Raw genomic sequence first — 24894 nt, forward strand, 5'->3', positions numbered from 1 at the left:
TAGGTTCTAGTCCTGATGCCATATGTTCTGTACCCTCAGCCAGGTGGCTTTTTTGTTGAAAATTCACCATGTTAGCCTGGAGCATAAACAATCATTCCAGAGGCCCTGACTCTCAGTCCTGGACCTCGTCGTGATTTGCAGGCCCCTCTTCTTTCTGGATATCCTCTTCTAGAGAGGCTAGGTCATGGCTCAGCCAGGGGCTGGTATGGGAACTGTGGACCTCACTGGACCCCTCTGTTCTCTCTGCAGTCCCATCTCTTCGTGCTGCAGCTGGTGCACCGACCCTCTGTGCGCTCCGTGCTGCAGGGCCTCCTCAAGAAGCGCCTACTGCCTGCCGAGCACTGCATCACGAAAAGTGAGTTTGGGTGGGTGGGGACAGGTTGGGCAGGGCTGGCCTCAGGAGGTGTTGATACCCAGGCTGCCAAGTTCTAGAACACCTCTTGTGGGACATACTATCCCTCCTCCCTGTAGTTCTGTCCTTAGTGTCTCCCGCCTCAAGCCCCTGAACACCTCCACACAGTCTGGTTTCTGTTCCCACTCTTGCAGAGTTAGGTGCAAAAGTGCCTGAGGGTGCTTTTTGCTGACCCAGTTAAATCAGAGGAACAGCACCAGACTGGGTTTCTGCAAGCTTTGCAGAAAGTTCTTGCTCCTATCAAGGGTGGGGTCTGTCCTTTAAAAAAGGGATTCTCCTCAGTCCTTTCTCCCTCACGTGCACACTGCATGCTTCACATGTAGAATGCAGGGGTTGGGGAATCCAGGCCATGTTCAGGAGCTTCTGAGATCCAACCTCTCAGTAGAATACCCAGCCCTCACTCTCTGCCTCCTATCTCACAGTCAAGCGGAATTTCAGCAGTGTGGCTGCTTCCTCGGGCAACACAACTCTCAACGGGGAGGATGGCGTGGAGCAGACCGCCATCAAGGTGTCTCTGAAGTGCCCCATCACATTCCGGCGCATACAGCTGCCTGCTCGAGGCCACGATTGCAAGCATGTGCAGGTGAGCAGTCCGGAGTCAGGCTGTACAGAGTTGGCAGGGTGACAAGGGGCAGGCTGAGGAGCCAACAGAGCCTGTTGCTGCCTGAAGGACATTGTGGCCATCGGCAGCCAGTATGTATCATTTGCTCTCTTGGTCATATTTTCTCCTTCGGACCCATCCTGGGGAGGGCTGGTTATACAGAAATAGTCAGATACCATAGGCCAGCAGAAAGTCCTGGCTAGACACCACAGGCTAGCTAGGGATCTGCCCTGAGCAGGTTCCGGAAAGAGGCAACCAAGACTAGCAAAGACTGGTTGTGTAGGGATTGACCAAGACAGGGTCCCACGACAGGGATGCAAGAATGACAGGACCGCTGAGTTTGTAGGTATGGACATATGATGTGATTGCTTTGTCTGATACAGGCAGATCAACCGAGTTACCCTGGGTCCCTGGGATGGACTAAGGGGACTAAATGCTAGAGCCCACCTCGGTCCCAGCCTCAGTCAGAGGCAAAGGCAATGAGATCTGGCTGGGGTGCTGGGTCCAGAAGGGCTTCTCTGGGACAGGGAATTGATCTGTGAAGGCTGTGGCAGACACAGCATGGCTGTTCTGTGGTTCTGTGGAGTGAGCAAGAGAAGAGTTCTTCTCGGGTACTGAAGTCTTCCTAAGGGTCCAGAGCCACAGCAAGGCATTTTCTGACGGTCCTGATCTTACCTATCTCTCTGTCTCTCACTTTTGCAGTGCTTTGACCTGGAGTCATACCTCCAACTGAATTGTGAGCGAGGGACCTGGAGGTGTCCCGTGTGCAAGTAAGCAATACCCACCTTGCAGAGCAGAGTTATCCTCTGGCCTCTTCTTGGACCTTTTAGATGCTTTACCTATCCTTCAGGCAAAACAAGCCCCCACAGAGGCATGGGTCTTGGTTTTCACTGCTGGGTTGCACTCTGTGGCTCCATTGTATCTGCAGTGGCAGGACAGTGGAGATGGGCGGGCTGTGTCTTGCCTCCAGGAGCAAAGACCAAGCCTTTGTTCTTCTCTTCCAGTAAAACTGCTCTGCTCGAGGGTCTGGAGGTGGATCAGTATATGTGGGGGATTCTGAACGCCATCCAACAGTAAGTATAGCCACGACTAGGGAGGTGCAGCCTGTCTAGGGGGAGATGTAGACAGTCCTGAGTACTTTGCTGGCCAACCACCAATCTGCAGATTGACCTTGGGAATTCTTATACTTAAGGGCCAATACGTCCTAGATGAGACAGAACTCAGCCAGTGCTGAAACCCCTCTTCAGGAGAGAGGGTATCTTGGGGCCAGCAGCCGGGCTCAACTACTTGTTTTTCTAAACCTCAGCGTTCTCACCTCACCAAACAAGATGTGAAACAGCTCTTCTAGGCCTCTGTCATATGGACAGTTCTGACACAGAGGAGGAGTGTGGGCATTGGTCTCTTGTTTTCAAAGCTAGACACTCTAAGCCTCAGTTCCTCCCCCATTGCTCTTCTCACCAGCTCCGAGTTTGAAGAGGTCACCATTGACCCCACGTGCAGCTGGCGGCCGGTACCCATCAAGTCAGATCTCCACATCAAGGATGACCCTGACGGCATCCCCTCAAAGCGGTTCAAAACCATGAGCCCCAGCCAGATGATCATGCCCAATGTCATGGAGATGATCGCCGCTCTGGGCCCCGGCCCATCGCCCTACCCCCTCCCACCTCCTCCTGGGGGCACCAGCTCCAATGACTACAGCAGCCAAGGTGAGTATTGTGATGCTGGCCAGGGAGGGAGGGAGGGAGAAGAGGACAGCCTGGGTCCACTGGGGACTTGAGATTTCTGTGCTGATGGTAACAGGTACAGAATGGAAGAAGAAAGGCTGGGCGAGGCTGGAGATGTGGTTCATTGGTTAAGAGGACTTGTTGCTCTTGCAGAAGGGTGTAGGTTCAATTCCCAGAACCTCCATAATGACCCACAACCAACCATAGCTCCAGTTCAAGGACGTCCAGTGCTCTCTTCTGAACTCCCCCTGCAGCAGGCACACACATGGTACCACATACATACATGCAGACAAAACATTCCCCTCATACACATAAAAAATAAATCTTAAAAATAAAAGAGGAAGAGAGGAAGAAGGGACACAACCTCCAGTCACTGGACTTGGGAGAATGGTGCAAGCCCAGAAGTTGCACAGCCTGCTCGGCCAGGTTATCAGTCCCGCCCTTTTGGCTCTTCCACCCTCCCCAATGAGAGTCTAGGCACTGGTGGCCCAGCCATGGCTAACCCAGTCGGTTATCACTCGGTCTCACTCTTGGCTATTCCAGACTTAAGGCATTATCCCTGCTGCCATCCACCTTGCTCCTAGAAAATTCCCACCTTCTGTCTGAGGGTGGAGGCCCTGTCACTCAGATCCATAATCTTAGGCCTCCAAGGTACCAGGTGATTGATTAGTGGACCCAAGTCATTAGTTTGCTGACTTTAGTCCCACAGCCTATGCCAAGGGCCCCAGTATTCTGAGTCTCTGTGTCTCACCATCACCATGGAGTGTGAGATGGAGAGGCTGGATTATCATCTAGAGCCTGGTGTTCTTGGATGGAGCAGAACAGCCTCTGGGCCTGGGGTTGGTAGGCAATGAGGCCCCAGTAGATAGGAGCCCAGTAGCTCCTGTTAAAGGGTCAGGCTGAGCCCCTTCCCATGGCTTTCTGCTCTTCTGTAACAGTAGAGCAACACACACATCTGAGGTGGGGTTGGAGACTTTATCACATACGTGGGTGCCCCAGCCCATGAGATGAAGGCATGACTACTTCATCATATAGCCAAAAGCAAATGCTTCAGGAGCCATGCCTGTCTCAAGGAAGGGAAAGAATGTGGCTTTTATACTGTCAGCTGAGGGTGGCCACCTTTCCTCTGGGGGACCTCTTCCCCATCTCCATCTTCTTCCCATCCCAGGAAACAACTACCAGGGTCATGGCAACTTTGACTTCCCCCATGGGAATCCCGGAGGGACATCCATGAACGACTTCATGCATGGTCCCCCCCAGCTCTCCCACCCACCGGACATGCCCAACAACATGGCCGCCCTCGAGAAACCCCTCAGTCACCCTATGCAGGAAACTGTGAGTACCATCAACTTGTACTTCAACCTTTCTGTTTGCCCATGCTTAACTCCCAGCCTCCTCTGGGGCTGACTGGGGCAGAGGGCTTTCCTTTGGGATCTTTGTGATGTGAGTACTCTGGTTCCCTCCTCAGTGAAAAGAAAAATGAAGAATTAGATTCAGGGGCTCAGATGGGAGGAGAGTCTGACATGGTTGGCCTATATCTGTCAACTTGGCTCTTTTATTGAGGACATTGGAGTCTCTTAAGTTAAGAAAGCTCCAGGCTACCCCCTGCATCCCACATGTGCCACCTTAAGCTCCACTTTGCTCTTCCACTGACACCTGTGGTTCCAGCCACCTGAAATTAGCTCCCGTGCTCAGGCACTCAGTCTCTGGGGACCTGAACCTTTACCAGGGTCTCACCACCACCTGTAAAATGGAGGTCCCAGGGCATCTGACCTCCCTGAGGCCTTGCCTGCCCTCCTTGTCTTGTCTCCCACTTACTGGCATGTTCCACATGACTGGGGACACCTCCATAGAGTAAGATGCTCAGAGCTAACCACAAGCCATCCCTTCCTGTGGCTCTGGAAACAGTGGCAAGAGACCTGGCCACCCTCCCGAGCCCTTCTGTGTTTGAACGCTTGAGTGTTATGCTCTGTGTAGCATAGCAAATGCCCCTTGGGTCAGGGTAAATAGGCACACTGGGCCTTGTGCTCACAAATCATACCTTCTTAAGGAGCTGAGATGGAGGAAGAGCAGTGGGGGGCTGGGACACTGAGATCCATGTTGGTCTCTCACCTTGGAGGGAAGGGGCACAGATAAGAATACCAGCCAGAAAAGGTCCAGAGTTTCCGCAGTGCCTAATAGTGGGGGTTGAAGGACCTATGTCAGAAGACTTACAGGAGCCTTCTCATCTCTCACATCCCCGATTTCCCACTAAGAACGAGTACAGTGCCTGACGATACAGCTCCATTGGGTAGGGTGCTTCTCCAGCACTGCCTAAGCAAACAGGACATGGTATACACTTGCAATTTTAAAACTCAGAGATAGAGGAAGGCATGTCCAAAGTTCAGAGTCATTCCCTGGCTACATAGCAAGTTTAAGGTCAGCCTTCTGACACTCGAGAGCCTGCCTTAAAGAAAACATGACAGGAAGAGAAAAAAACGTGCGTATTGACTCTGCCTTGTAAAAGTTTCCACTTGGAGCCACTGATCTCCTCCTCTAAGCTGTCCAGGACCTCAGCTAGGAGTCACCGACATCACCCCACACATACTGTACACCCCCAGTCCTCATACCCACTAATCCTGGAAGATGCTAGACGGGGAGAGCCATGTGTTCTCTTACAAACCAAGCTATTTGCTTCCTGGTTCATCTTCTACCTGAATCAAGCTCAGAGTTTCCCCAGAATTCTACGAAAGCATGCCTGCTTCCTTCTCAGCTTTCATATCACTGAAAGCAGCCAGACCTAGCAATGCATTTGTATCACATGGAGAGACGACCCCAGGTCTATTCCTGGTGTATCTACCTTGTATCTAGAAGCAGCCTGGCCCTGACTGAGCAGATGACTGGAGTGTTTTCATGTAGTCCAGGATTGTCTAGAAGGTTCTAGCCAAGCATTGATTTGCCCAAGAGTTCTTCTGCACTAGGCAGCAGATTGGCAGATACAACCACAGTGCTCTGAGCTCTGAAACACTCTGGTTGAGGTCTAGGTGAGAAGTTATATTGCAGGATCTGAGATGTCTGTCCTGAGCTGAGCTGGTCATGGGAGTGTGGAGTCCCTCCATGGTTCCTCAGGGTGGGTGCCATGGGGCATCTGCTGCTATGAGCTAAGTAGGAACCCTCGGCTGGCCTCTTACCTCTATGTGGCCTTTTCTTCCAGCCCCTTTATATTTATTATGCCACAAGGGGGTCACCTGGGGACCAAGACTGAGGAAAACTATAATATTGATGTCACACTGGAGCCCTGCACCCTGCAAAGAAAGGGCATACCAGGACTTTTGGTAGAGACCAGGTCACAGCAGACTTGGGGAGCAGCTTTTAGCAGAAATGGAAAGAGGAACCCGGGTCTGGGAGACCAAGGCTGGTGTGATTGCCAACCCAGCATGGAAGAACCCAGAAATGGAGATGGGGCAGGAATGGATGAGACCAAGGAAGCCAAGAATATATCATATCACCAAAATGATATATTCTTGGCAGTATATAAGGGCGCTTAGTGGCCCTGTTCAAATGTATAGAGCAGGCTGAGGCCTTTGCTAGAGGTGTACAGAGCTGCTTCAGGCCTTCTGCTCTGAAGCATCTGCTTGGAACAGCAAACAGCATTCACCAGGCACAGTTAGTTACACACAAACCCTTATATCCACCTACCCACAGCCAGCGTGTTCCAAATTAAAAGGGAGGAATTCTCTAGCTAACCTTTTAGAGTCAACCTGCCATGTTCCTTGCCTCCCCAAGCATGAAGCCCATAGCTAATCAAGGAGAAATGCCCCTGGCCAGCCAGGTTGTCTCTCTGGTCTGCCATTTTGACACCAGATGAGGGACACCAGATGACACCTCCCTCATTCCAGAGGGAGGCAGGCAAAGCACCTGTCTCCTCTTTACTGCCAGCCAGGGGGAGCTGCACGCCTGCCCGTGCTGTGTCCACGCCTGCTCTGCACTGCCCTGGCCCTTGGGGGCCTGCACCACGCTGCCAGCAGCTACCCGCTTCCCAGAAACACGTCCATTTGCTTGTCCATTCTGGCCTCGCTGTTGTTTGTTGTGACAGTGTGGGGGTGGGAGGCTCTCTGGTCTGTGCCTGGCTCAAGGCCTTTCCTAGGCTTTGTGCGGGAGTAAGGCCTTCTCCACATGTTCCTTCACAGCCTTCCTGGTTGTTGGTTTCTGGAGAGGACAGATTTTTTTGTTTGTTTTTTCTACCCCGCCCCCTCAACTGCAGATCATTGTTCTCTGTGAGGGTGCCCTCGTTTTTGGGGGTCCGTTACTTCCTGGTTTGTTTGGTTTTCATTTTCTCCAGGCATCCCGTCGTTGTGCCTCGTCACCTCACCTCTCTTTTCTCCTGCTCTCTCCTCCTCCACAGATGCCCCACGCTGGCAGTTCTGACCAGCCCCATCCCTCCATACAACAAGGTTTGCACGTACCACACCCCAGCAGCCAGGCAGGGCCTCCATTACATCACAGTGGGGCTCCTCCTCCTTCCCAGCCTCCCCGGCAGCCACCACAGGCCGCTCCCAGCAACCATCCACACAGCGACCTGACCTTTAACCCCTCCTCAGCCTTAGAGGGTCAGGCCGGAGCACAGGGAGCATCCGACATGCCGGAACCTTCACTGGATGTAAGTTGGGGTCACCACACACCTTGGTCTGGGGCCAGGCTTGGCACCAGGACCTTCCCAAGAGAAGGGGGGTACTTAAGGGCTCAAGGCCCCGGGTGGAAGGTGGGCGGGTGGTGGGTGGGCCCCAGCCAGTCTCCCCTGACTCTAGTACTAGGATGCTCCATATGGGGGTATGTTATGCAAACCCCACCCCTACCCATCAGCCCCTTGACCCGACAGTTCTGTTCTCCCAGTCCTACCCATTTTCTAGTAAGCCCTTGAAGAGTCCCTCCAATCAAAGCCTTGAAGATAGTGAAAGAGGGTCCTTGCCCTTCTTCCCACCCCCTTCCTCACACCCCCATGTCGAGCTTGCTACTTCTGTACCTACCTTCTGGCCTGGGCAGGGGAAGAGCTAAGAATGACACCCCACCATCGTCTTGCTGGTCTTGTCTGCCTGCAGTTTCCTTGTCCGTGTGTCTCCATTCCCTGCTTCTGCTTGCTCCATTGCTCACTCCAAGAAGTCTCCATGTGAGATGACAGAAGATGGTGGGGGAGGACATGACTCAGGGGAGACCAGGTCAAAGTGGGCAACTGAGACTCAAGGACCTCCCATTCCAAGACCTCAGTAGTATAGAAGGTGGGGTGGTAGGGATCACAGAAAGATTGGGACTGGACACTTGCTCCCTGCACCCCCTTCAGGAGCTAGAAGCTATAGCCAGCCCCCATCCCTAGGTACTGGACTCCTGGCCCTGCTGTCAACACCTACCACGGTGGCATCAGAGAGCTCTTGGCAGGGAGAACTATGATGCTATCTTCAGTTTGCAGACGTCTTGGTTTTTCACCCAACTCTCCTTCCTTAGCCAGACCGAAGGATGCTTCCAGATTCAGGAGTTCCTCTGCCCTGTTGTGACATACATACTCCAAGGGTGTCACATAGGGAGTAGGGACAGTGGACCACAGGGACAGAGCAGTATGAACAGCCACAAACTCACTAGAATTCTGGGAGAGTAGTCTAGGGCACTGTGGGGACCACCCACGGCCTGCCTTGTGCTCGTAGATGAGGTCAGATGGCTTATACCAGCAGGCTGTGTGACCCAAAGCTGCTCTTGGCAGGGTCTGAGAGGACAGAGAAACAATCAAAAGGAATCCAGCCCTTGAGCTGCCATGGGGCTGACATTGAGAGGAGGGGGCAGCCCGGTGGGTCTCCCTGGTCTTGGCATTTGTTGAGTATGGGCATGCCTGCCCCAGCTGAGATGCAGTGGTCTTGGGGTCAGCCAGCAGGCCCATACTTGACACTTAGTTTTCTGTCTTTGAGGTAGAACCCCAGGAGGCAAGTGGAAGGGAGTGAGAAGGCCAGAGAGACCCCTCACTCCTTCTGGACCACCCTCAGCCACCTCAACTAGGCTTCTTTTTTTCTAGCTACTGCCGGAACTCACAAACCCCGATGAGCTCCTCTCCTACCTGGATCCCCCCGACCTTCCAAGCAATAGCAACGATGACCTCCTGTCTCTCTTTGAGAACAACTGAAGGCCACTCTCCACTGGGGCCACCCCTCCCCACTCTGCCTCCTACCCCATCTGTCCCACATACTTTTCCTCCCAGGAGCCTATGCTCAGGCCTCCCACACCAGGACCTCAGGCTGAGAGCTGAGCAGAGCACACTAGGCAGGGAAAGCCATGTGGGTCTACAGTCCCGTTTGCCTGAATGCTCCAGGACCTGTGCCTAGAGCATGCCTGAAGACGGCTCCTGGAAGACAAACCCAAGCTGAGGGAATCCAGGCCCAGCAAGAGACATGCCAATGGCAACTGTAGGTCCCTCCATGTGTGCTGACTCCAGACGACCGACCTTCCAGTGTCCCAAAGTTCTTCCATGTTTTTAAACCTTATCCCTGCCTCCTGGCCCAGAGCCTCCTTCAAATGACTGGAACCTGAGAGAAGCCTGTGCTCCGGCCCCCAGGCCAGGGTAGTGGAGAAGCCTTGGAGGAGTGGTGACAGTTTGCAGCAGTGAGGAAGGACACACACACATACACACACACACACACACACACACACACACCACAGAAAAGCACAACCCCTCTGGGAAGGAGAACAATCCCTCAGGGCCAGAGGTCGTGGCTTTGGTCTCTGACTTCTAAGCCAAGGTCCCCTGTAAACCCTCTCTCAGCAGACCAAGGACAAAGTGCTGTGTCTAAGAGAGCTTGCCACACCTGTGTAGGGACTGGCAGGAAACAGGTCAGGGCCTTCCCCGGAGCCAAGACAGTGCAGAGGAGGCTCCTCGACTAAGACCAGGGCCATGCCTTGTGGGGAGCAGAGAGCATGTGCACAAGTGTTCGCCTCACCAAAATGTGCCCTCTATTAGGGGACAGGGGAAGATGCCAGCCAGAGCCCAACAGAAGCAGCCAAAGCCTTGCAGCTCTGCCCCAAGCCACTTGCTGCTTTAAATGACCGCAGTGGGAAGCTCTGAAGTCATGGAAGGAAAGGAACATTGATTGCATCTGGACAGCAAGCAAACCATTTCCCCCGTGTTCTCTTTCCTTCCTCCTGCCCATACTTCCTTCTCCAAGACTATTCCATGGGACCCACTTCCCTCTGGGTTCTACTCCTTTCCCCAGACAGCTGTAGGGCAACATGGTAGCAGCAGTATGCCCCTGCCCCCGGGAGAGTGGGCTCCACAGCAGGAGTCCAGGGCATCCATGTCTCTCCAAGCCTCTCAGTCTGGCCCAGCAGGTTCTCCAGCCCAGACCCTTGCTGGGTGCACCAGGATATCTTGGCAGGCATATTGTGGCATTTGTGTAGCTGCCTGTCATTCCCTGTATTTTTTTCCTCCACCCAGAGCTCGCTCCACACTCCTGCTCACCCAGCAAGTGCAGCCTCTGGTCCTCCTCTGCTTTTTCACTCCACCCAGCTTAGAGTCCCCTGCTGGCTTGTCACTTGCCTGCTTTGTGCCAGGCTGGTCTGTGTCCCCCCTGAGCCTCATGGCCTACGGTGATGCCTATTGTGATGCCAGGTTGTCCATTCACATGAATGCCATCTGTAAATTCTTTGCTCCCTTCTCCAATGCTGCCACCCAAGGCCCTCTCCTGCCTCCTGTCCACTGCCAGTGTCCTCATTTGTCATCGGTCATTAGCCTCCCTCTGTGCTCCCTGGCATTCTTAATATAGATTGAACCAGAAAGGTGACCAGTAACTGTTGACTTATTGTCACCCTAAAGAAAAAAAAAAAAAAAACAAGAAAAAACGGCACAAGGAAAGCTGCCACCACCCCACCCCTCTTCTTCCTTTGTCCTGTTGTTAAGGTTTTTTCAAGCAGTGTGTTCAGTATGCAAATCAATTATTTTAAGAATCGCTTTTGTAAATATCTTTGTGAATATTTTAGTATTGTCTTTGATAATATTCAACATTTTCATGACCTGGTTATAGCCTTTGCTGGTGTTTTTAAAATATCTTGACTCAGTGACAAAACCCGAGTCCTTTTTTAAAAAAGAAAAAAAAGAAAAACAAACAACAAAAACAAACAAACCAACCAACCAGGGCTATTTGTACAGTTGAGAGAGGAGCAGAAGAGACGGCCATGTTCACGTTGGGAGACCAGGCAACCCACTATTGAGAAACACTCTCAGTCAGCTGGTAGGGACAGCACTATACCAGGTACCATGTGGCTGCCCCTACCCAGTGCCTGTGTCCTGGCACATGGCCGTGCTCTCTCGGACCATACGGATTATTCAGCTTCAGACTGACAAATGCCTTTCTCACAAGTTCCTGCTTCTTGCCGTGATACTGTGCCCCAGCACAGCCTGGGGTCCCTGCTAGTTCCTGTCAAGGCATGCCCAGGTTCTCCACAGCTTTCCAGTGCAAAAGGCCTAGACACTCCCTGTAGCCCCAGCCTCTCTTATCATCGCTCAGTTCACACCTGAGGCTGATTTCCTAAGGCTCCCTCCCAGGCAAGTGCCCCACCAGCAAGTTCACCACAGAGCCTGAAGCCCACACTCCGGGAATATCTCCTTCCAGGGAAATGTCGGAGCTCATCCAGGGTTTGAGAGAGGTACAAAGACATCTGGGGCTGGAGCCATGCCTTGGTAGTGACAGACGCAGGTAAAGGTGACATCCATAAGCAGAGGCAGGCCTAGGCTCTGGAAAGATCCTCAGTCCTTTCTGACAACAACTTGGAGCCATAGTAACCTCAGACATGAGGTATCAGCAAGCCACTTGACCACAATGAGCAAGCCACCCATAGGCGTGTACCAGCCACCACTCAACAGGCTGGGAGTCTCTGCGCAGATGGGAAAGGCCCCGCACAGGCGATCACCCTCATCTTCTTGGTTTGAAGCTTTATTCATGTCTCATGTATCCTGTAGCCATTTTATTTTTTAAAAGATTCCTAATCCTTTCTCCCTAATGGAAGCCCTAAACCCCCAGAGAGCTACAGGTCTGCTCCCAATGGGCCCCCGGGCCTGACCTATCCAGACGAGGCAGTGTGAGCAGCGGCAACTCAAGGGACGTGTGTACATATGTAAATGAGAAATAGACATGTCAACAAGATACATTCATTTCTCCCGGAATGTGTATTGTTTTTTATTTTATGAAACAGAAAAACAGCAAAAGGCTTGGAACTCCTTCATCCCACGTGGAATACTAGATCCCGTTGGTTAGCCTTCGTGACTCCGTCCTGTCTCCTGTAATATACTGACCCTGTGTGCAGAGGCGTTTTCGTTCCTTTTTGTTTTTATTTTTACCTACATGTACTATTTACCTTCCGTGTCCTAGCCCTGCCACCTGTGTATTTTTAGGGTGCTATGGAAACAATGAAGAGAAACGGGGATTTCAGAAGAAAAATTGTAACCAAATTCATATACTTTGTATAAGTTTTTGATATCATGATCACAGGTGATTCACATGTACACACACCCACACGTGCAGCCTGAAGTGACGTCCACGGAACCCGCCCTTGTCTTTGTACATCGTATGTACACTGCAATCATTTCATACTTTTGACTGGTCAGAAAAAAAAAAACTAATTGTGATTTCTAGTCTTGCAGAGCTGTATGCAGTTAGATGATGTGACCTCTAATATTTATCTAATAAATATGTATTCAGATGAAACCTGTATATTAGGTGTTCATGTGGTTATTTTGTATTTAAAGATCAAATTATTTGATTATTGCTAGACATTTCTATACTCTGTTGTAACACTGAGGTATCTCATTTGCTCATGTTAATTTTTTTCTAAATAAATGGACAAAAAATGAAGGTTCTGGTGAGTTAGCTGCTTTGTGGGTGTTAAGGACTGGTCTGAGGGAACGGGCTTTGTTTTTGTCTTTGTTTTTAAGATTTATTTATTACGTATATAGCCTTCTGCCTGCATGTATGCCTGCAGAACAGAAGAGGGCACCAGATCTCATTATAAATGGTTGTGAGCCACCATGTGGTTGCTGGAAATTGAACTCAGGACCTCTGGAAGAGCAGGCAATGCTCTTCGCCTCTGAGCCCTCTCTCCATCCCTGGGCTTTGGTTTTTAAACCACCACCCTATCCTGCTGGTCTGTGCACACACAGAAACAGTGGAATGGTTTGGGTGTTGGCTTGGAAGAATTCTGTCCTGGTGTCCTTGTATGAGATCCGAAAACCCACGTGACTACAAAGAGCTCCAGGCATCGGTCCCTGCTGGTGAGGACCTCTATGTCCTGTTGAGGGCTCATGGTCCATGATGACAGACTAAATATGGGACCCTCGACAGGGCCAAGTCCTGGAGGGGTGCTGAGTCCTTAGGCACCTGTGACTCAGGCTGATAGCCTTTGCTGAGTCTCTGACAGACTAGGAACAGGAGCCCGTCCATGTCAAGTCAGAGGTTCTGTCCACAGCATCTAGGCACAGCCATACTTTATAAATGCCTTAACAGCCGCTTTCCTTGCAGGCTATGGAGCCCTGTCTCTGGCCACCTGGCTTCTCCCCCACTGTTTCCCTGCTCCATTCCAAGTGAAGCTTGAGTTTACTACATGGCTGCATTTTACATTGGTTTGCTTCTCAGGCTGCAGTTCTAACACCCAACACAGTCTGTATGTCTGTGTGTCCAGTTTAAGTTTTAGAGAAGTGGATCAGATTGTCAGCCCAGCAGCTATCAGTGCTCTTCCTTCATACAGCCTGACCATTGAGCAATAAAAACAAACATGGCCACCTTAGCTGTCCTTCAGCAAGGACTGCAAATGTCAGCTCAGCAGGCTCCCCAAATATATTGACTAGTGTGAATGGAGTGTGTGAAAAGGGAAGATTGGACACACCTGGTGGGTGGGTGTGCACCAGAGCCAGCTAAGCTGGAGGGTGGCCTGTGGGGTCCTGGGCACTGAGAAGCACCTCCTCCGAGAAAGGCAGGGACTCATAAGGTGGCCACAGTATCTTGTTTGTATGGGAGTTGAAGGTAAGAAAAGAGATTCACATTAAAAACGGGAGTCCTGGTTGCAGCTAAGCTGCAGGCACTGTCTTCTGCCAGCATTTGGCAGCCTTGTCCCCAAACAGCCTGGGATGCGAGGAGAGCTTCCTGGGCATAAGAAGAGCACCCACACCCCCTGTTGCCTTAGACCAGTGACTTTATAATGAGCAGAGAGATTCCTGTATAGGAGAGGGACCAGACCCTTTAAACAAATAAATAAACCAACAAACCAAACAAACAAGGCAGAAAATAGTAGGAGGGTCCCCTATAGAGAAAGGATGTCAGACTGCTATCAAGGTGAGGATGGGGGTATATGTGTGCTTGCTGGGTTAGTTCTTGTAGGTTGTGGTTAAAAACAACACTTCTGTGCACCCTTGCCTTCAAGGCAAGAAGTGAGCAGAGTAGGAGCAGACTTCACTATAAAGAAAATTAGCTTAACTTCCTGTTGTCAGAGACACACAGGCCACATACAGGCCTGTGGCTTCCCCGAGCCACATAGCAGCCTTGGCCCAGCTCATGCATGCCTAGACAAGCAGCCGCCTTCTAGACTAGAGAGCCTAACTGAGATGGGAAAAGTCACCCGAGGCAAATCAAGGCTGAATGCCACCCCCAACACAGACAAGATTACAAGTAATAAATCTATTGGGGTGGGGGCAAAAAGCCCAGTCTCAAAGCAACTGGGGCTCAACTTCCCTTCCTCCTGTGGCCATCCTCCCCACACCTAGTCCTAGAGTGGTTTTGTTTGGTTTTGCTTTTGGTTTGTCTTGGATAGACTATGTAGCCCTGGCTGACCTGGAACCCTCTATGTAGATCAGGCTGGCCTCAAGCTCACAGAGATCTGCCTGCTTCTGCCTCTTGAGTATGAGGATTAAGGACTTTGGCCACCACACTCGGTCTGGTGAGACTTTTTAAAAATTATTTTATGTATCTGAGTGTTTTACCTGCGTACATGTATGCATACCTGTTGCCCTTGAAAGCCAGAAAGGGACCCTGGATTCCCCAGAACTGGAGTTACAGATAGTCGTGAGCTATCATGTGAGTGCCAGGAATTGAACCCAGGTCCTCTGCAAGAGCACTGAGTGCTCCCAACCACTGAGCTGTCTCTCCAGCCCACAGTGAGGCCTTCTTTAATGTGACCCACCCATCCTCCACTATTGGGAGCCCACCTGGTACAGTACAGTCACCCTCAGCAGGCAGGGACTATCTGGAAAGTTGCTGCCTTCCATCCCCCACTCCCACCTAGCAGTTCACACCCAGCAACTGACTTCCCAAGTCCACAGAACAACCCCTCAGCAGGGTGAGCTCAGTCCCCCAACAGACCCTCCTGGTAGAATCTCACCAGCATCCTGTGCCGGCTCCTCTCTTCTCTGCCTGCCCTGTCTTCCCCCTAGGTCTCTCACATCTCTGCCCATAGACACATGTAGGGAGGGAGTGGAGTTCTGAGTGAACATGTATGGCTTTACATGAGACAGCAAGGTCAAGGACCAAGGAAATAGACCCACGGGGAAGTAATTAGCCAACCCTTTTCCCTGGATCAAGTTTGGAAGGCAAAGGCTCCTTCTGTCGTTTTACTAGTATCCACTAACCATTGGCAATGTGCATGAAAACTAGTAACTCTCACTTGCTCCTGCTGTGTACAGCCTGAGACTACGCACTTCACCTAACACTAACCCTGCCGTACATAAGAAATGGCTCATGTTCCCGTGGTTGTGGAAGCTAATGCCACTCCATGAGTGCATATGACCCACCCAACCCTAGCTTTTCTATATATACCCACGTGTCTCTCATTTCTTTAGTTTCTGTCCATTCTTCATTCCCTCACCACCCCAGTCAGGTTTACAGACTGCACTTCTCCGGGTCTCACCAGACACCTGCAAGCCTACACAGCGAGCTCTTACTGTGTCACCTGGGTGTCCGTTTAGAGTTCAATGCTCATCCCCAAAGTGAGCTCAGTCCCACTTGAAACCCTTCCTCGGACTTCACCCGCTCCTAGGATCTCAGTGTGATTATACAACGCTGCCCCAGGGGGACAGTTAGTGAGGCCTGCTGGCCCAACTCACAGGGTCTGTGTAGCCAGACACCTCACAGACCCAGCCCGACCTCCTGGAGCTCACAGGCACATCCTTCAACCCAGCAGCTAGAATTTCCCAAGGGACACCCATATGAATGACGCCTAGACCCAGTGAAGAAGGCATAGAAAATTAATGCCGTTTTTATTTCCATTTCCTTTTTAGTCAACAAAGAGTGTTTCAACTATAAGATCTTGAATTAAACACCCGCTTCAATTCTGCTCCTAGGGAACCATATTTGAGACAGGTGTCCCTGAGAGTGGACCTCAGAGGCAGGCTCTGATCCAGGACATGGTCCACTAACCCAGTGACAATGAAGATCCCGCATTGGGTGCAGGTAGAGGTTGACAGCTCCAGGCATTGGGTGGCAGCATGTCACCTGAGCTAAACTGAGACTGCTGCCCCTGGTGGAGCCTTGTCCCTGCTCACTCCCATTCATGTCTTCTTCAGTGACAGGAACCAATGCTGTCCCTTTTCTCCAAACAAGGTTGACTTGAGTCGCTGCCATATTCTGCGCTGCACACTGGAGAGACAATTGCACAAATGGATCCTCTTATTAGTCAGGCTGAGCCCACGCTCACTACTGCACTGATGTCATTTTACTGCAAGAAGAAGGGTGCATTTTTGGGCTCACCCAAGCACTTGAGGATTCCCAGGCCAAACTGAAGAGGGTCTCAGGTCCTGGAACCACAGCAGCTATCCCAGGGAAAGGAGGCATAGAAATCCAGGTTTCCAAGATGGGTTGAGGCCCTGTGTCCCTGAACGCATGCTCAGACGAGCCACTGGGATGGAAGTGGATCTCCTACGATAGACGTCATCAGTCAGGAAGCTCTGGGAGGCAGCGTGAGAAACCAGCTCTAGTTACCTTGAGGGGAAAAGACCAGTGCTGGTTAATGAGTAGAGAGGTTATGAAGGAGGATTAGAAACAAGCTTGGAAAGTAAGCGTGACCCACACAAGCTTGGCCAGGTGTAAGAGAGATGGAACTTCAACTCCACCTGCCACCCCATTGCACACACATACACACCCCGCCCCTGCAGTATACAGGCCGAGCTTCACCTCCTACTAAGAGTCATCTGATTGGTCATTTCAAAGGTGTAAAAGCGGCTCCCAACCCCATACACCTTTGTCACTTATGTAAGAAGCCGGATCTCCCGGAAGATGCTTCGGGGGCTGTCTCAGTTGACAGCAAGAAACAACAAAAGACAAGTGTAGGCTCCAAGTCTAGCCAGACTTCTAGCACTGTGCTCATACATTAGAAAGGGTTCTTGTGGGACCAAGGACATGGGTCAGAGGAGAAAGTGTTTGCCTTGCAAGCTTGAGATCTCAAGTTCTCAGCCAGGGATGGAGCTCAAGGAGGGAGAAAATCAACTCCTGAAAATATTCCTCTGACTGCCACAAGCATGCCATGGCATGTGCATGCATGCATGTATTCATACATATATCACACATACAGAGAGAGAGAGAGAGAGAGAGAGAGAGAGAGAGAGAGAGAGAGAATAATAGCAACAAAGGTTTTTTTTATTTTAGTGGTTATGTTATAAACAATTATAGAAATGCCTATATAATGCTTTCAGTTTGTCCTTTACTTTATGGACTCTGAAGGACTAACTTCAGAAAGGAAACATTACAGGCTCTTGGCTTACAGAGCAGGGCTTGACCACCCAGATACACTGACCACTGGAAATAGATATGAGAGAAAGAGTTCTTCAGATATGAGAGTCAAGAGATTTTCAGCAGGGGGAAAGAATCTGAGTGGCCATATACAACAGAGATGTCTGTCTGTCTGTCTGTCTGTCTGTCTGTCTGTATCTGTGTGTCTGTGTGTGTTTTTATGTGTCTGTATGTCTGGCTGTGTGTGTCTTTATGTGTCTGTATGTCTGGCTGTGTGTGTGTCTGGCTGTGTATGTGTGTATGTGTGTCTGTGTATATCTGCATGTGTCATGTGTGTGTGTCCAAGTACACATATGTATTTTCATACTGAGATGTTTCTCCATCAGCTGTCACTTAGGAAAAACCCAACAATTAAGGAAAGCTATTTGGGCAGGATGCCCTTCATTTCATTTTTGGACTTGAGGAAAAGAGTCCTTACAATTTGATTCAGAGCAGAGAGAAGTGGGAACTCTCTAAGCCCAGCCAATCAAACTCCCCATCAGAAGAGGGACTACACTTGTGTGGAGTGGAGAAATGGAATGTTTCGCTTCCCACCCTCATGCTTACGTTTGGGCATCTGAAGCTGTCATGTGCTAAGACCCCAAAGAGAGATGCCTGTGGAGCCTGTAGTCTTTTCACTAGCCATGTGTGAGCGCTCACACGTGAGGAAAGCACCTCTGCATGGCTGAGTTCACATGAAACTTCAAAGAAGGATCACTAGCTGAGGTCAGTTCGTCTCCATCCCTGGCAGCACACCCAGCATGGCAGCACACCCAGCAGTACTTACTGTTCGCATCTTGACTACAGGCCAGCAAGCCCTTCCCTTGGAGGGAGTCCATCTTTGCCATGTAGGACAGAACAGTGAATAATATCAAAAGTTCAAAGAAGAGGGGGAGTACTTCCTCCCGTCCTCCCCCTTACTTCCCCAGGAATAGTCTAAGTAGGATTCCTGAGCCCGTTGGCAAGATGAGTAACCAGGAGGGCACCAGGTTTTGATATGCCTTTGAAGAAAGATGGAATGTTCCAGAAGGAGCGAGGGCATGAGGGGGATGGTGGAAGAAGGAGAAGAAACAGGAAGTAGCTATGGAAGCTTCCAGAAGCCTCTGGAAGCACCTGGGTGCTGTCCATGGGCTCAGTGTCTGCCTCCTTTCCTTAACCCGATGTCTCCAGTCCTGAACTGTCATTCACCTTTGCAACACTGTCACAGAGTCTGTGGTCAAAGGAAAGTAGGTGAGAGACAGAAGCTCTAGCCTAGGAGAGCTGTCTTCTGCCACCCAACCAGGCCCGTTTTACAAAACCTGTTTTTACAAAACACAAGTGTGCTGTTCAGGTTTCTGTCAACTTGACACAAGCTACAGTCATCTAAGAGGAGGAAACCTCAAATGAGAAAATGCCTCCATAAGATCAGGCTGTGGACCAGCCCGTGGTGCCTTTTCTTAGTTAGTGATTGATGGGGGAGGGCACAAGGAGGGCCTGGCCCACTGTGAGTGCTCCCACCCGGCTGGTGGTCCTAGGTTCTGTAAGAAGGCTGAGAAGCCAAGATGTGATGGCTCACACCTTTAATCCCAGTACTCAGGAGGCAGAGGCAGGCAGATCTCTCTGAGTTCGAGGCCAGCCTGGTCTACATAGCAAACTGCAGGACAGCCAGGACTACACAGAAAATCTTGTCTCAAAACACAAAGGAAGGAAGGAAGGAAGGAAGGAAGGAAGGAAGGAAGGAAGGAAGGAAGGAAGGAAGGAAGGAAAAGAGAGAGGGAGAAAGAAAGAAAGAAAGAAAGAAAGAAAGAAAGAAAGAAAGAGGAGAGAAAGAAGAGAGAAAGAAAGAAGAAAGAGCGAGGGAGGGAGGCAGAGAGAGAGAAGGATGAGCAAGCCAGTAAGCAGCCCCCTCCATGGGTTCCTTCAGTATGTAAGTGCCTGTCCCGACTTCCTTCAATGACTTTCAATAACAGACTACAATGTGGAAGTCTAAGCCAAATAAACCCTTTCTTCTCCAACTTGCTTTTTGGTCATGGTGTTTTGTCACAGCAATAGAAACCCTAACTAACACAACAAGCTTTGGAAAGTGTTTATTCACAAGCAGCTGGATACATAGAGACAAGAGTTCAAGTCTCAGATCTGCTGTGTGGAGTAGCGAACTCCAGTCCGCAGCTTCCAGAGGTAAGCCACAGAGAGCTGCTCATAGCAGGCAATTAGATAAGGCAGCTTCTCGTCACAGCTCTTCAGCTCTGTGGCTCATGGTCATAGTCATTCTTAGGGGCTCATGAGCCCATCTAGGCAGCCGCCATCCTGTGGTCTCAGCTTCTCCCCACAGCTCCACACTTGCTGAGGAGGGGAGGTATAAAACCAGAGACACTGGGGGGCTCTGTAACTGTGGAGGGTGGCCATCACCCCTGCTCACGTGCCCAGGAGACCTGGGACTGTCCTTACTCTCATGGAGCCCTCAACCTTGACAGGGATACCCATTGCTGACTCAGACGAATCCAGAAGAGGTAACGTGGGAATAAAAATGCATGCAGAGCCACGTGGGAGAACAGAGCAGAGACTAGGGTACGTTGCTAAGCACGTAGTCACTATCTGTTTGACACATCAGTTTCATGAGATATTTAGTCTGCTTTATTTGCTGTTTCCCTGGTGCCTAAAATAGAACCCAGCACGTGGCAGGCGCCTAACTAATAATTGCCTCTTATCCAAATGAAGGATGAAGAGAAGCTGCCAGGGGATTTGGATCATCACACGTGAGTCAGAGATGAGGTGAACAGCATTCCTGGAGAAGGAACAGTATGTGCACATACTCAGAGGCACGATGGTGCAGAGTATCTGGGGATGGCAGAAAGCCTGTTCTGCTTGTCCAAGAAGGCAGCGATGGTAATGACTTTGGCTTACAAGGCTTTGCCCTATAGCCTTAGCTGTCCCAGAACTCTCTCTGTAGGCCAGGCTGGCCTCGAACTCATAAAGACCCAATGTGCAGGGCTACAGCCTGGACTGGGCAGTGTCTATGGAGGGGAGGAAGGATGGGTGACAGGATGCTGTGAAGGTTTGGGGATTGTGTAGGTTCCAATCAGATCAGCTGGAGAAGGGGTTTGAGGGTCCTTCAAACCTTCCCTCTTAGCACCCGTGGAAATCCCTCAATCTGGTTCCTTACTATCATGGCTTTCTGCCAAAGGAAAACAGGCCCTTGCTTCGATTTTAACAGGGAAGTTTTACAGACTGTCACCTGGGTCAGCATCCTGTGACACAACCTGATTCACAAGAAGAGCAGCCCAGGTGACCTCCATGACATCATCAGAGGTAGGCTTTGGGTTTCCCAGATGTGCCTCCTACTGGGAGAACCAGCATGGACCAGGGCCCTGGGCTAACTTATGGTTAGGGTACCTAGAGCCTGTCAATGGAGCCACTTGGGATTTATAATCTCACCCTTGGTGTCCTAGAGCTAGACTGTAGCAGGGGAGCGACACCTGGCCCTTTTCCCCACCTGCAGGCCCAGAAGTCAACACAGACCCAGAGTCCTGGGAGAGAAGTGGGAAGCTCATGAGGCCTCTGGGGCAGGGCAAGGTGGGGCAGGAGGCGCTCAAGTCTCAGTTGTATGTGCTTACACAAGTGAGGTGTGCATCCCTGGGGCACAGGCCTCGGGAAAGTCCCAAGTGGATGTCATCAGTCATGACCTTTCCCATCCCATGGGCTTTCCTATAGGACCTTAGCATCTGTCCAGCTCTCTGGCCTCCAACAACACTCAGTGTCTTTTGATACAGTTTCTTGTGTCAAGATGCCCTTGGTTCAGTTCTGAGAGCCATAGGTCTTTGAAGGGTAAGACAGTACTCAGTTGGGTTCTACCTTCTTCCCCTTTCCACATCACACACTGGATTCTTCTAGGATAGGGGAAGTGCTTGAGGTCTAGTATGAAAACACAGAGAGGACACAGATCTTCAGGCCTGAGTCACACACACACACACACACACACACACACACACACACCAGTATGAAGGCATTCTCAGGACTCCAGAAGACTCCCCTGTGGCCTTTCCAGACAACCCCCCAAGCCATCATTCTGATGTTTGTCACCACAGCTTAGCATTATCTGCTCTGGTATTTGTACAGATGGACACACAGGCTATCTATCCACAGGCTGCTTTTTTTCCCCCAGATGATGCTGATGGGTACACCCATGTGTCTCAGGAGCACTGCCTTTCCCCTTGCTGAGCAGTTTTCTGTTCTGTGGGAGTGATAGCATTATCCTGTTCATGGGCATTTGGGCTAATTCCAGTTCCGGGCTCGTATTAACTTTATGTAGAGACACTTCACTACATAGAGTTGTGAGCGTGCACAGACACTTCTCTTGGGATGTGTACCTAGGAGTAGGATTTCTGGGCCATACATGAGCACATGGTCTGACTTTACTAGATAACTGCTTCAGGTTTCCTGTAATGACTGTACCTATGCATACTCACACACACGATGTAGGAAAGTTCCAGCTATATACATCCAGCCAACACTTGATCATTCTAGCTGTTCTGTGGGTGTCAAAGGTGACCTCAGTGGGCCTCGCTCTGCTTTGCCTTATGACTAAGGATACTGTGCATCTTCCTCTCAGGTGCTTAGGAGTCACCTGGGTGTTTTTCTGAACAGTCATAAAAGATATTTGTATGGCTCGTTACCTTCTTTCTTTTCTTCCTTCCTCTCTTCCTTCCTCTCTTCCTTCCTCTCTTCCTTCCTCTCTTCCTTCCTTTCTTCCTTTCTTTCTTTCTTTCTTTCTTTCTTTCTTTCTGTTTTTGTTTGATTGTTTGTCTGGTTTTAGGTCTTCGTTTTTTATGGTAGGGTCTCTCTGTGTGGCCCTAGCTGTCCTGACTGGCCTCAAACTCACAGAGATCTGTCTGCACCTGCCTCCCATGGGTTAGGATTAAAGATGTGCACCACTACTGCCTGGCTTTTTTTTTTTTTTTTTTTTTATCTTTCTTGTTTATTCATAGGAACGCCTTATTTACACTAGGTAGGCCTTTGGTCACATGGATGGATGGATCTTAAATATCTCCTTCCTGTGGCTTCATTTCTTAGCCTCATTTTTCTGTACTATTCTTTTCTTTTTTTTTTTTTTAATTCATCCCCCCACCCACCTCCACATCTTTACCAGAGTCTCATGTACACCAAACTGGCCTCACTCTCTTATGCAGTCAAAAATGAGCTTGACCTTCTGATCCTCGTGCCTTCACCTCCCGAGTGCTAAGATATGAAGCACCATGCCAGTGGTGCAGTGCTGGAGAACAAACTCCGGGCTCTGTGCACGCTAAGCAAACACTCAGCCACTGAGCTCCATCCCCAGCCCCGACCTCATTTTCTGACTAAACTTTTTGATGATGGAAGTTACCAGTGTCACGAGACCGTCTAAGCTGTGCATCGTGTCTCCTTCGGTGCCTTTTGTATTCTCTGTAGATAATCTTTGAGAAGCCTAGGCTTTGTGTTGACCAGGTTTACTTCAGCTTCGAGCCTTTCTTCAGTACCTGAGACGCTTCCTAAGGCTGACCCATGCATCCACCTGTCCATCAATTTACCTGTCCACTCACCCATCCACCCACCCATCCACTCACCCATCCATTCGCTACCTCCATTGCTATCCATCCATCCATCCATCCGTTTATCTGTCTATATTAGATTGCCACCCCACCCCCCACCCTGGGATGAGTGATGACCAGCAGTAAGTTTGAGATGGTGGAGTTAGTAAGATAAACAAGGCTTCAAAGAGCTTACAATCTGTTGGGGAAAAATACAACATACATGAAAGCCTGGACAGATGCTAATCCCTGTCATATTGTCCTGAAGTCTGTGACTATCAGTCATTACTCTCGGAAAGTTCCATTTATTTGTCCTTGATTTATGAGATTCTTTTCAATATTTGTAGAGTCCAATTCCCATAAGTCTGAGCTTCGCATAGACAAGCTGATACTTACTTCCATCATTTTAAATGCTTAGCCTTTATTGATGTCACCTGAAATAGTGTGTAGCACTGCCCAAGCAGTGAGCTAAATCTTGCTGTGACCAGGCTGTATTTAGAGAAGTATTTCCCAGTGGGCACAGTGACAGATCGCTTGTGAGCATCTGAAGGCTGGTCCTCTGGGACACATTCTAGCAGCAGAGAAGGCAGTGGCTTTGCCCAGGAGTTTCAGCAAGCAGAGAAGGCTGAGAAGGAAACAAGAAGGAGAGGAGAGAAGAAGAAATGGGGAACCATGTGCCATGAGGGTACAAGATCTTCTTCCTTACTGGAAAATGGGGTGTCCTTCTCAGCTCTGTATCTGGCCTCAAGTCTTTGAGGCTTGAGGAAGTGCCCTGAGCCAGAGGTGGTCTGCCTGGGAGGTCCCCAGCTGGGGTCTGGACACCAGCTCAGATACACCTCAGTGGCCCAGTCTCACCCCCAGCCTCTGCCCCCACATTCTGACCTCTTCCTAGAGACAGAGGCTCAATGTCAATAAATCCACAAAGAATTCATAGACCCGATCTTCTACTTAGGCAGGCCCTGTTAGCATTCTAACTCTGACCGTCCAGAGTTCCCTGGCAGGCCTCACTACCATCCTGCCTGGGTGGCACCTGCCCTCTGAGGACACTGGCCCTTTGTTGGAGAGATGGCTTGTGGGAGCAGCCCTCAGCAGCAGCTGAACTCAGTGGCCAGGCTGGCGCCAGTCAGGACTGGAACCTCAGGAAACAAGACTGCTACACAGTGGTCAGTGACCAGTAGATGGGGGCAGGGTGGACTGAGCAGCAGACAGACACCACGATGCCTCATAAGATAAGGACAAGCCAAGATCAGGGAAGCTGAGCTGGTTGCTTGTGCCCCAGACTCAACAATTCCTCCTTCCCCTGACCAGCTTTCTACACCAGGGGGTAACTTTCTACACGGTGGTCCCTCTCACAGTGGTCCTGCCCGATCTGGACCACATCCATTCTTGTCACTAGTGACTGGATGCCTCAAACAAGCAGAGAACGTGAGAGCGGTCCCTGATCACCTTTTCAGAGCATCAGAGTAACAAAGACCCCTTGGCTAGCTGCCAGCTCCTGACAAGTCAATGACTGGCTGAGAGATGGGTCTGGACCAGAGCAAGAATTAAGGACTTTTCCTAACCTTTCTCTGCGCAAAGCTTCACACTGAATGCTTGCCTTGTAGCCTTCCCACCACTTCCCCAGAAATCTTAAAAGGATGTCTTGATTCTGTGCTGTTCAAGGCAATGCAAACTGACTCCCAGCAAGTCACCGAGGAAGCCAGTGAGGACCCAGGTGTGCATCAGGCCATCTGATCCCTAACACATGCCTTTCCATGGTCCCTACAGCGGGAGGAGGATGTCCAGGAAAGGAGCTATCTGCCCCCATCCCACAGAAGAGACTCCATGTATCATAATCACAGAGAGCAGAGTGCAG

The 24894-nt window shown here is 50.4% G+C and overlaps 1 protein-coding gene across 6 annotated transcripts in view; it reads left to right on the forward strand.

Annotated features, from left to right (window-relative positions):
* Zmiz1 (zinc finger MIZ-type containing 1) overlaps nucleotides 1-12600 on the forward strand; it is a 200168-nt gene extending 187568 nt beyond the window's left edge. For 5 of the 6 annotated variants that reach the window (XM_076931262.1, XM_034499096.2, XM_034499097.2 and 2 more), the window contains 8 exons: nucleotides 250-355; nucleotides 835-995; nucleotides 1716-1783; nucleotides 2018-2086; nucleotides 2475-2719; nucleotides 3906-4072; nucleotides 7122-7376; nucleotides 8775-12600. In XM_076931262.1, coding sequence (XP_076787377.1) covers nucleotides 250-355; nucleotides 835-995; nucleotides 1716-1783; nucleotides 2018-2086; nucleotides 2475-2719; nucleotides 3906-4072; nucleotides 7122-7376; nucleotides 8775-8882 — 1179 coding nt within the window. In that variant the 3' untranslated portion in view covers nucleotides 8883-12600. The remainder of the gene's footprint in view (nucleotides 1-249; nucleotides 356-834; nucleotides 996-1715; nucleotides 1784-2017; nucleotides 2087-2474; nucleotides 2720-3905; nucleotides 4073-7121; nucleotides 7377-8774) is intronic. The other variant, XM_034499099.2, reaches the window with a different exon arrangement.
* The last annotated feature ends 12294 nt before the right edge of the window (nucleotides 12601-24894 follow it).

This window comes from Arvicanthis niloticus, chromosome 3 (genome assembly GCF_011762505.2).
Source record: "Arvicanthis niloticus isolate mArvNil1 chromosome 3, mArvNil1.pat.X, whole genome shotgun sequence".
Taxonomy (NCBI): Eukaryota; Metazoa; Chordata; class Mammalia; order Rodentia; family Muridae; genus Arvicanthis; species Arvicanthis niloticus.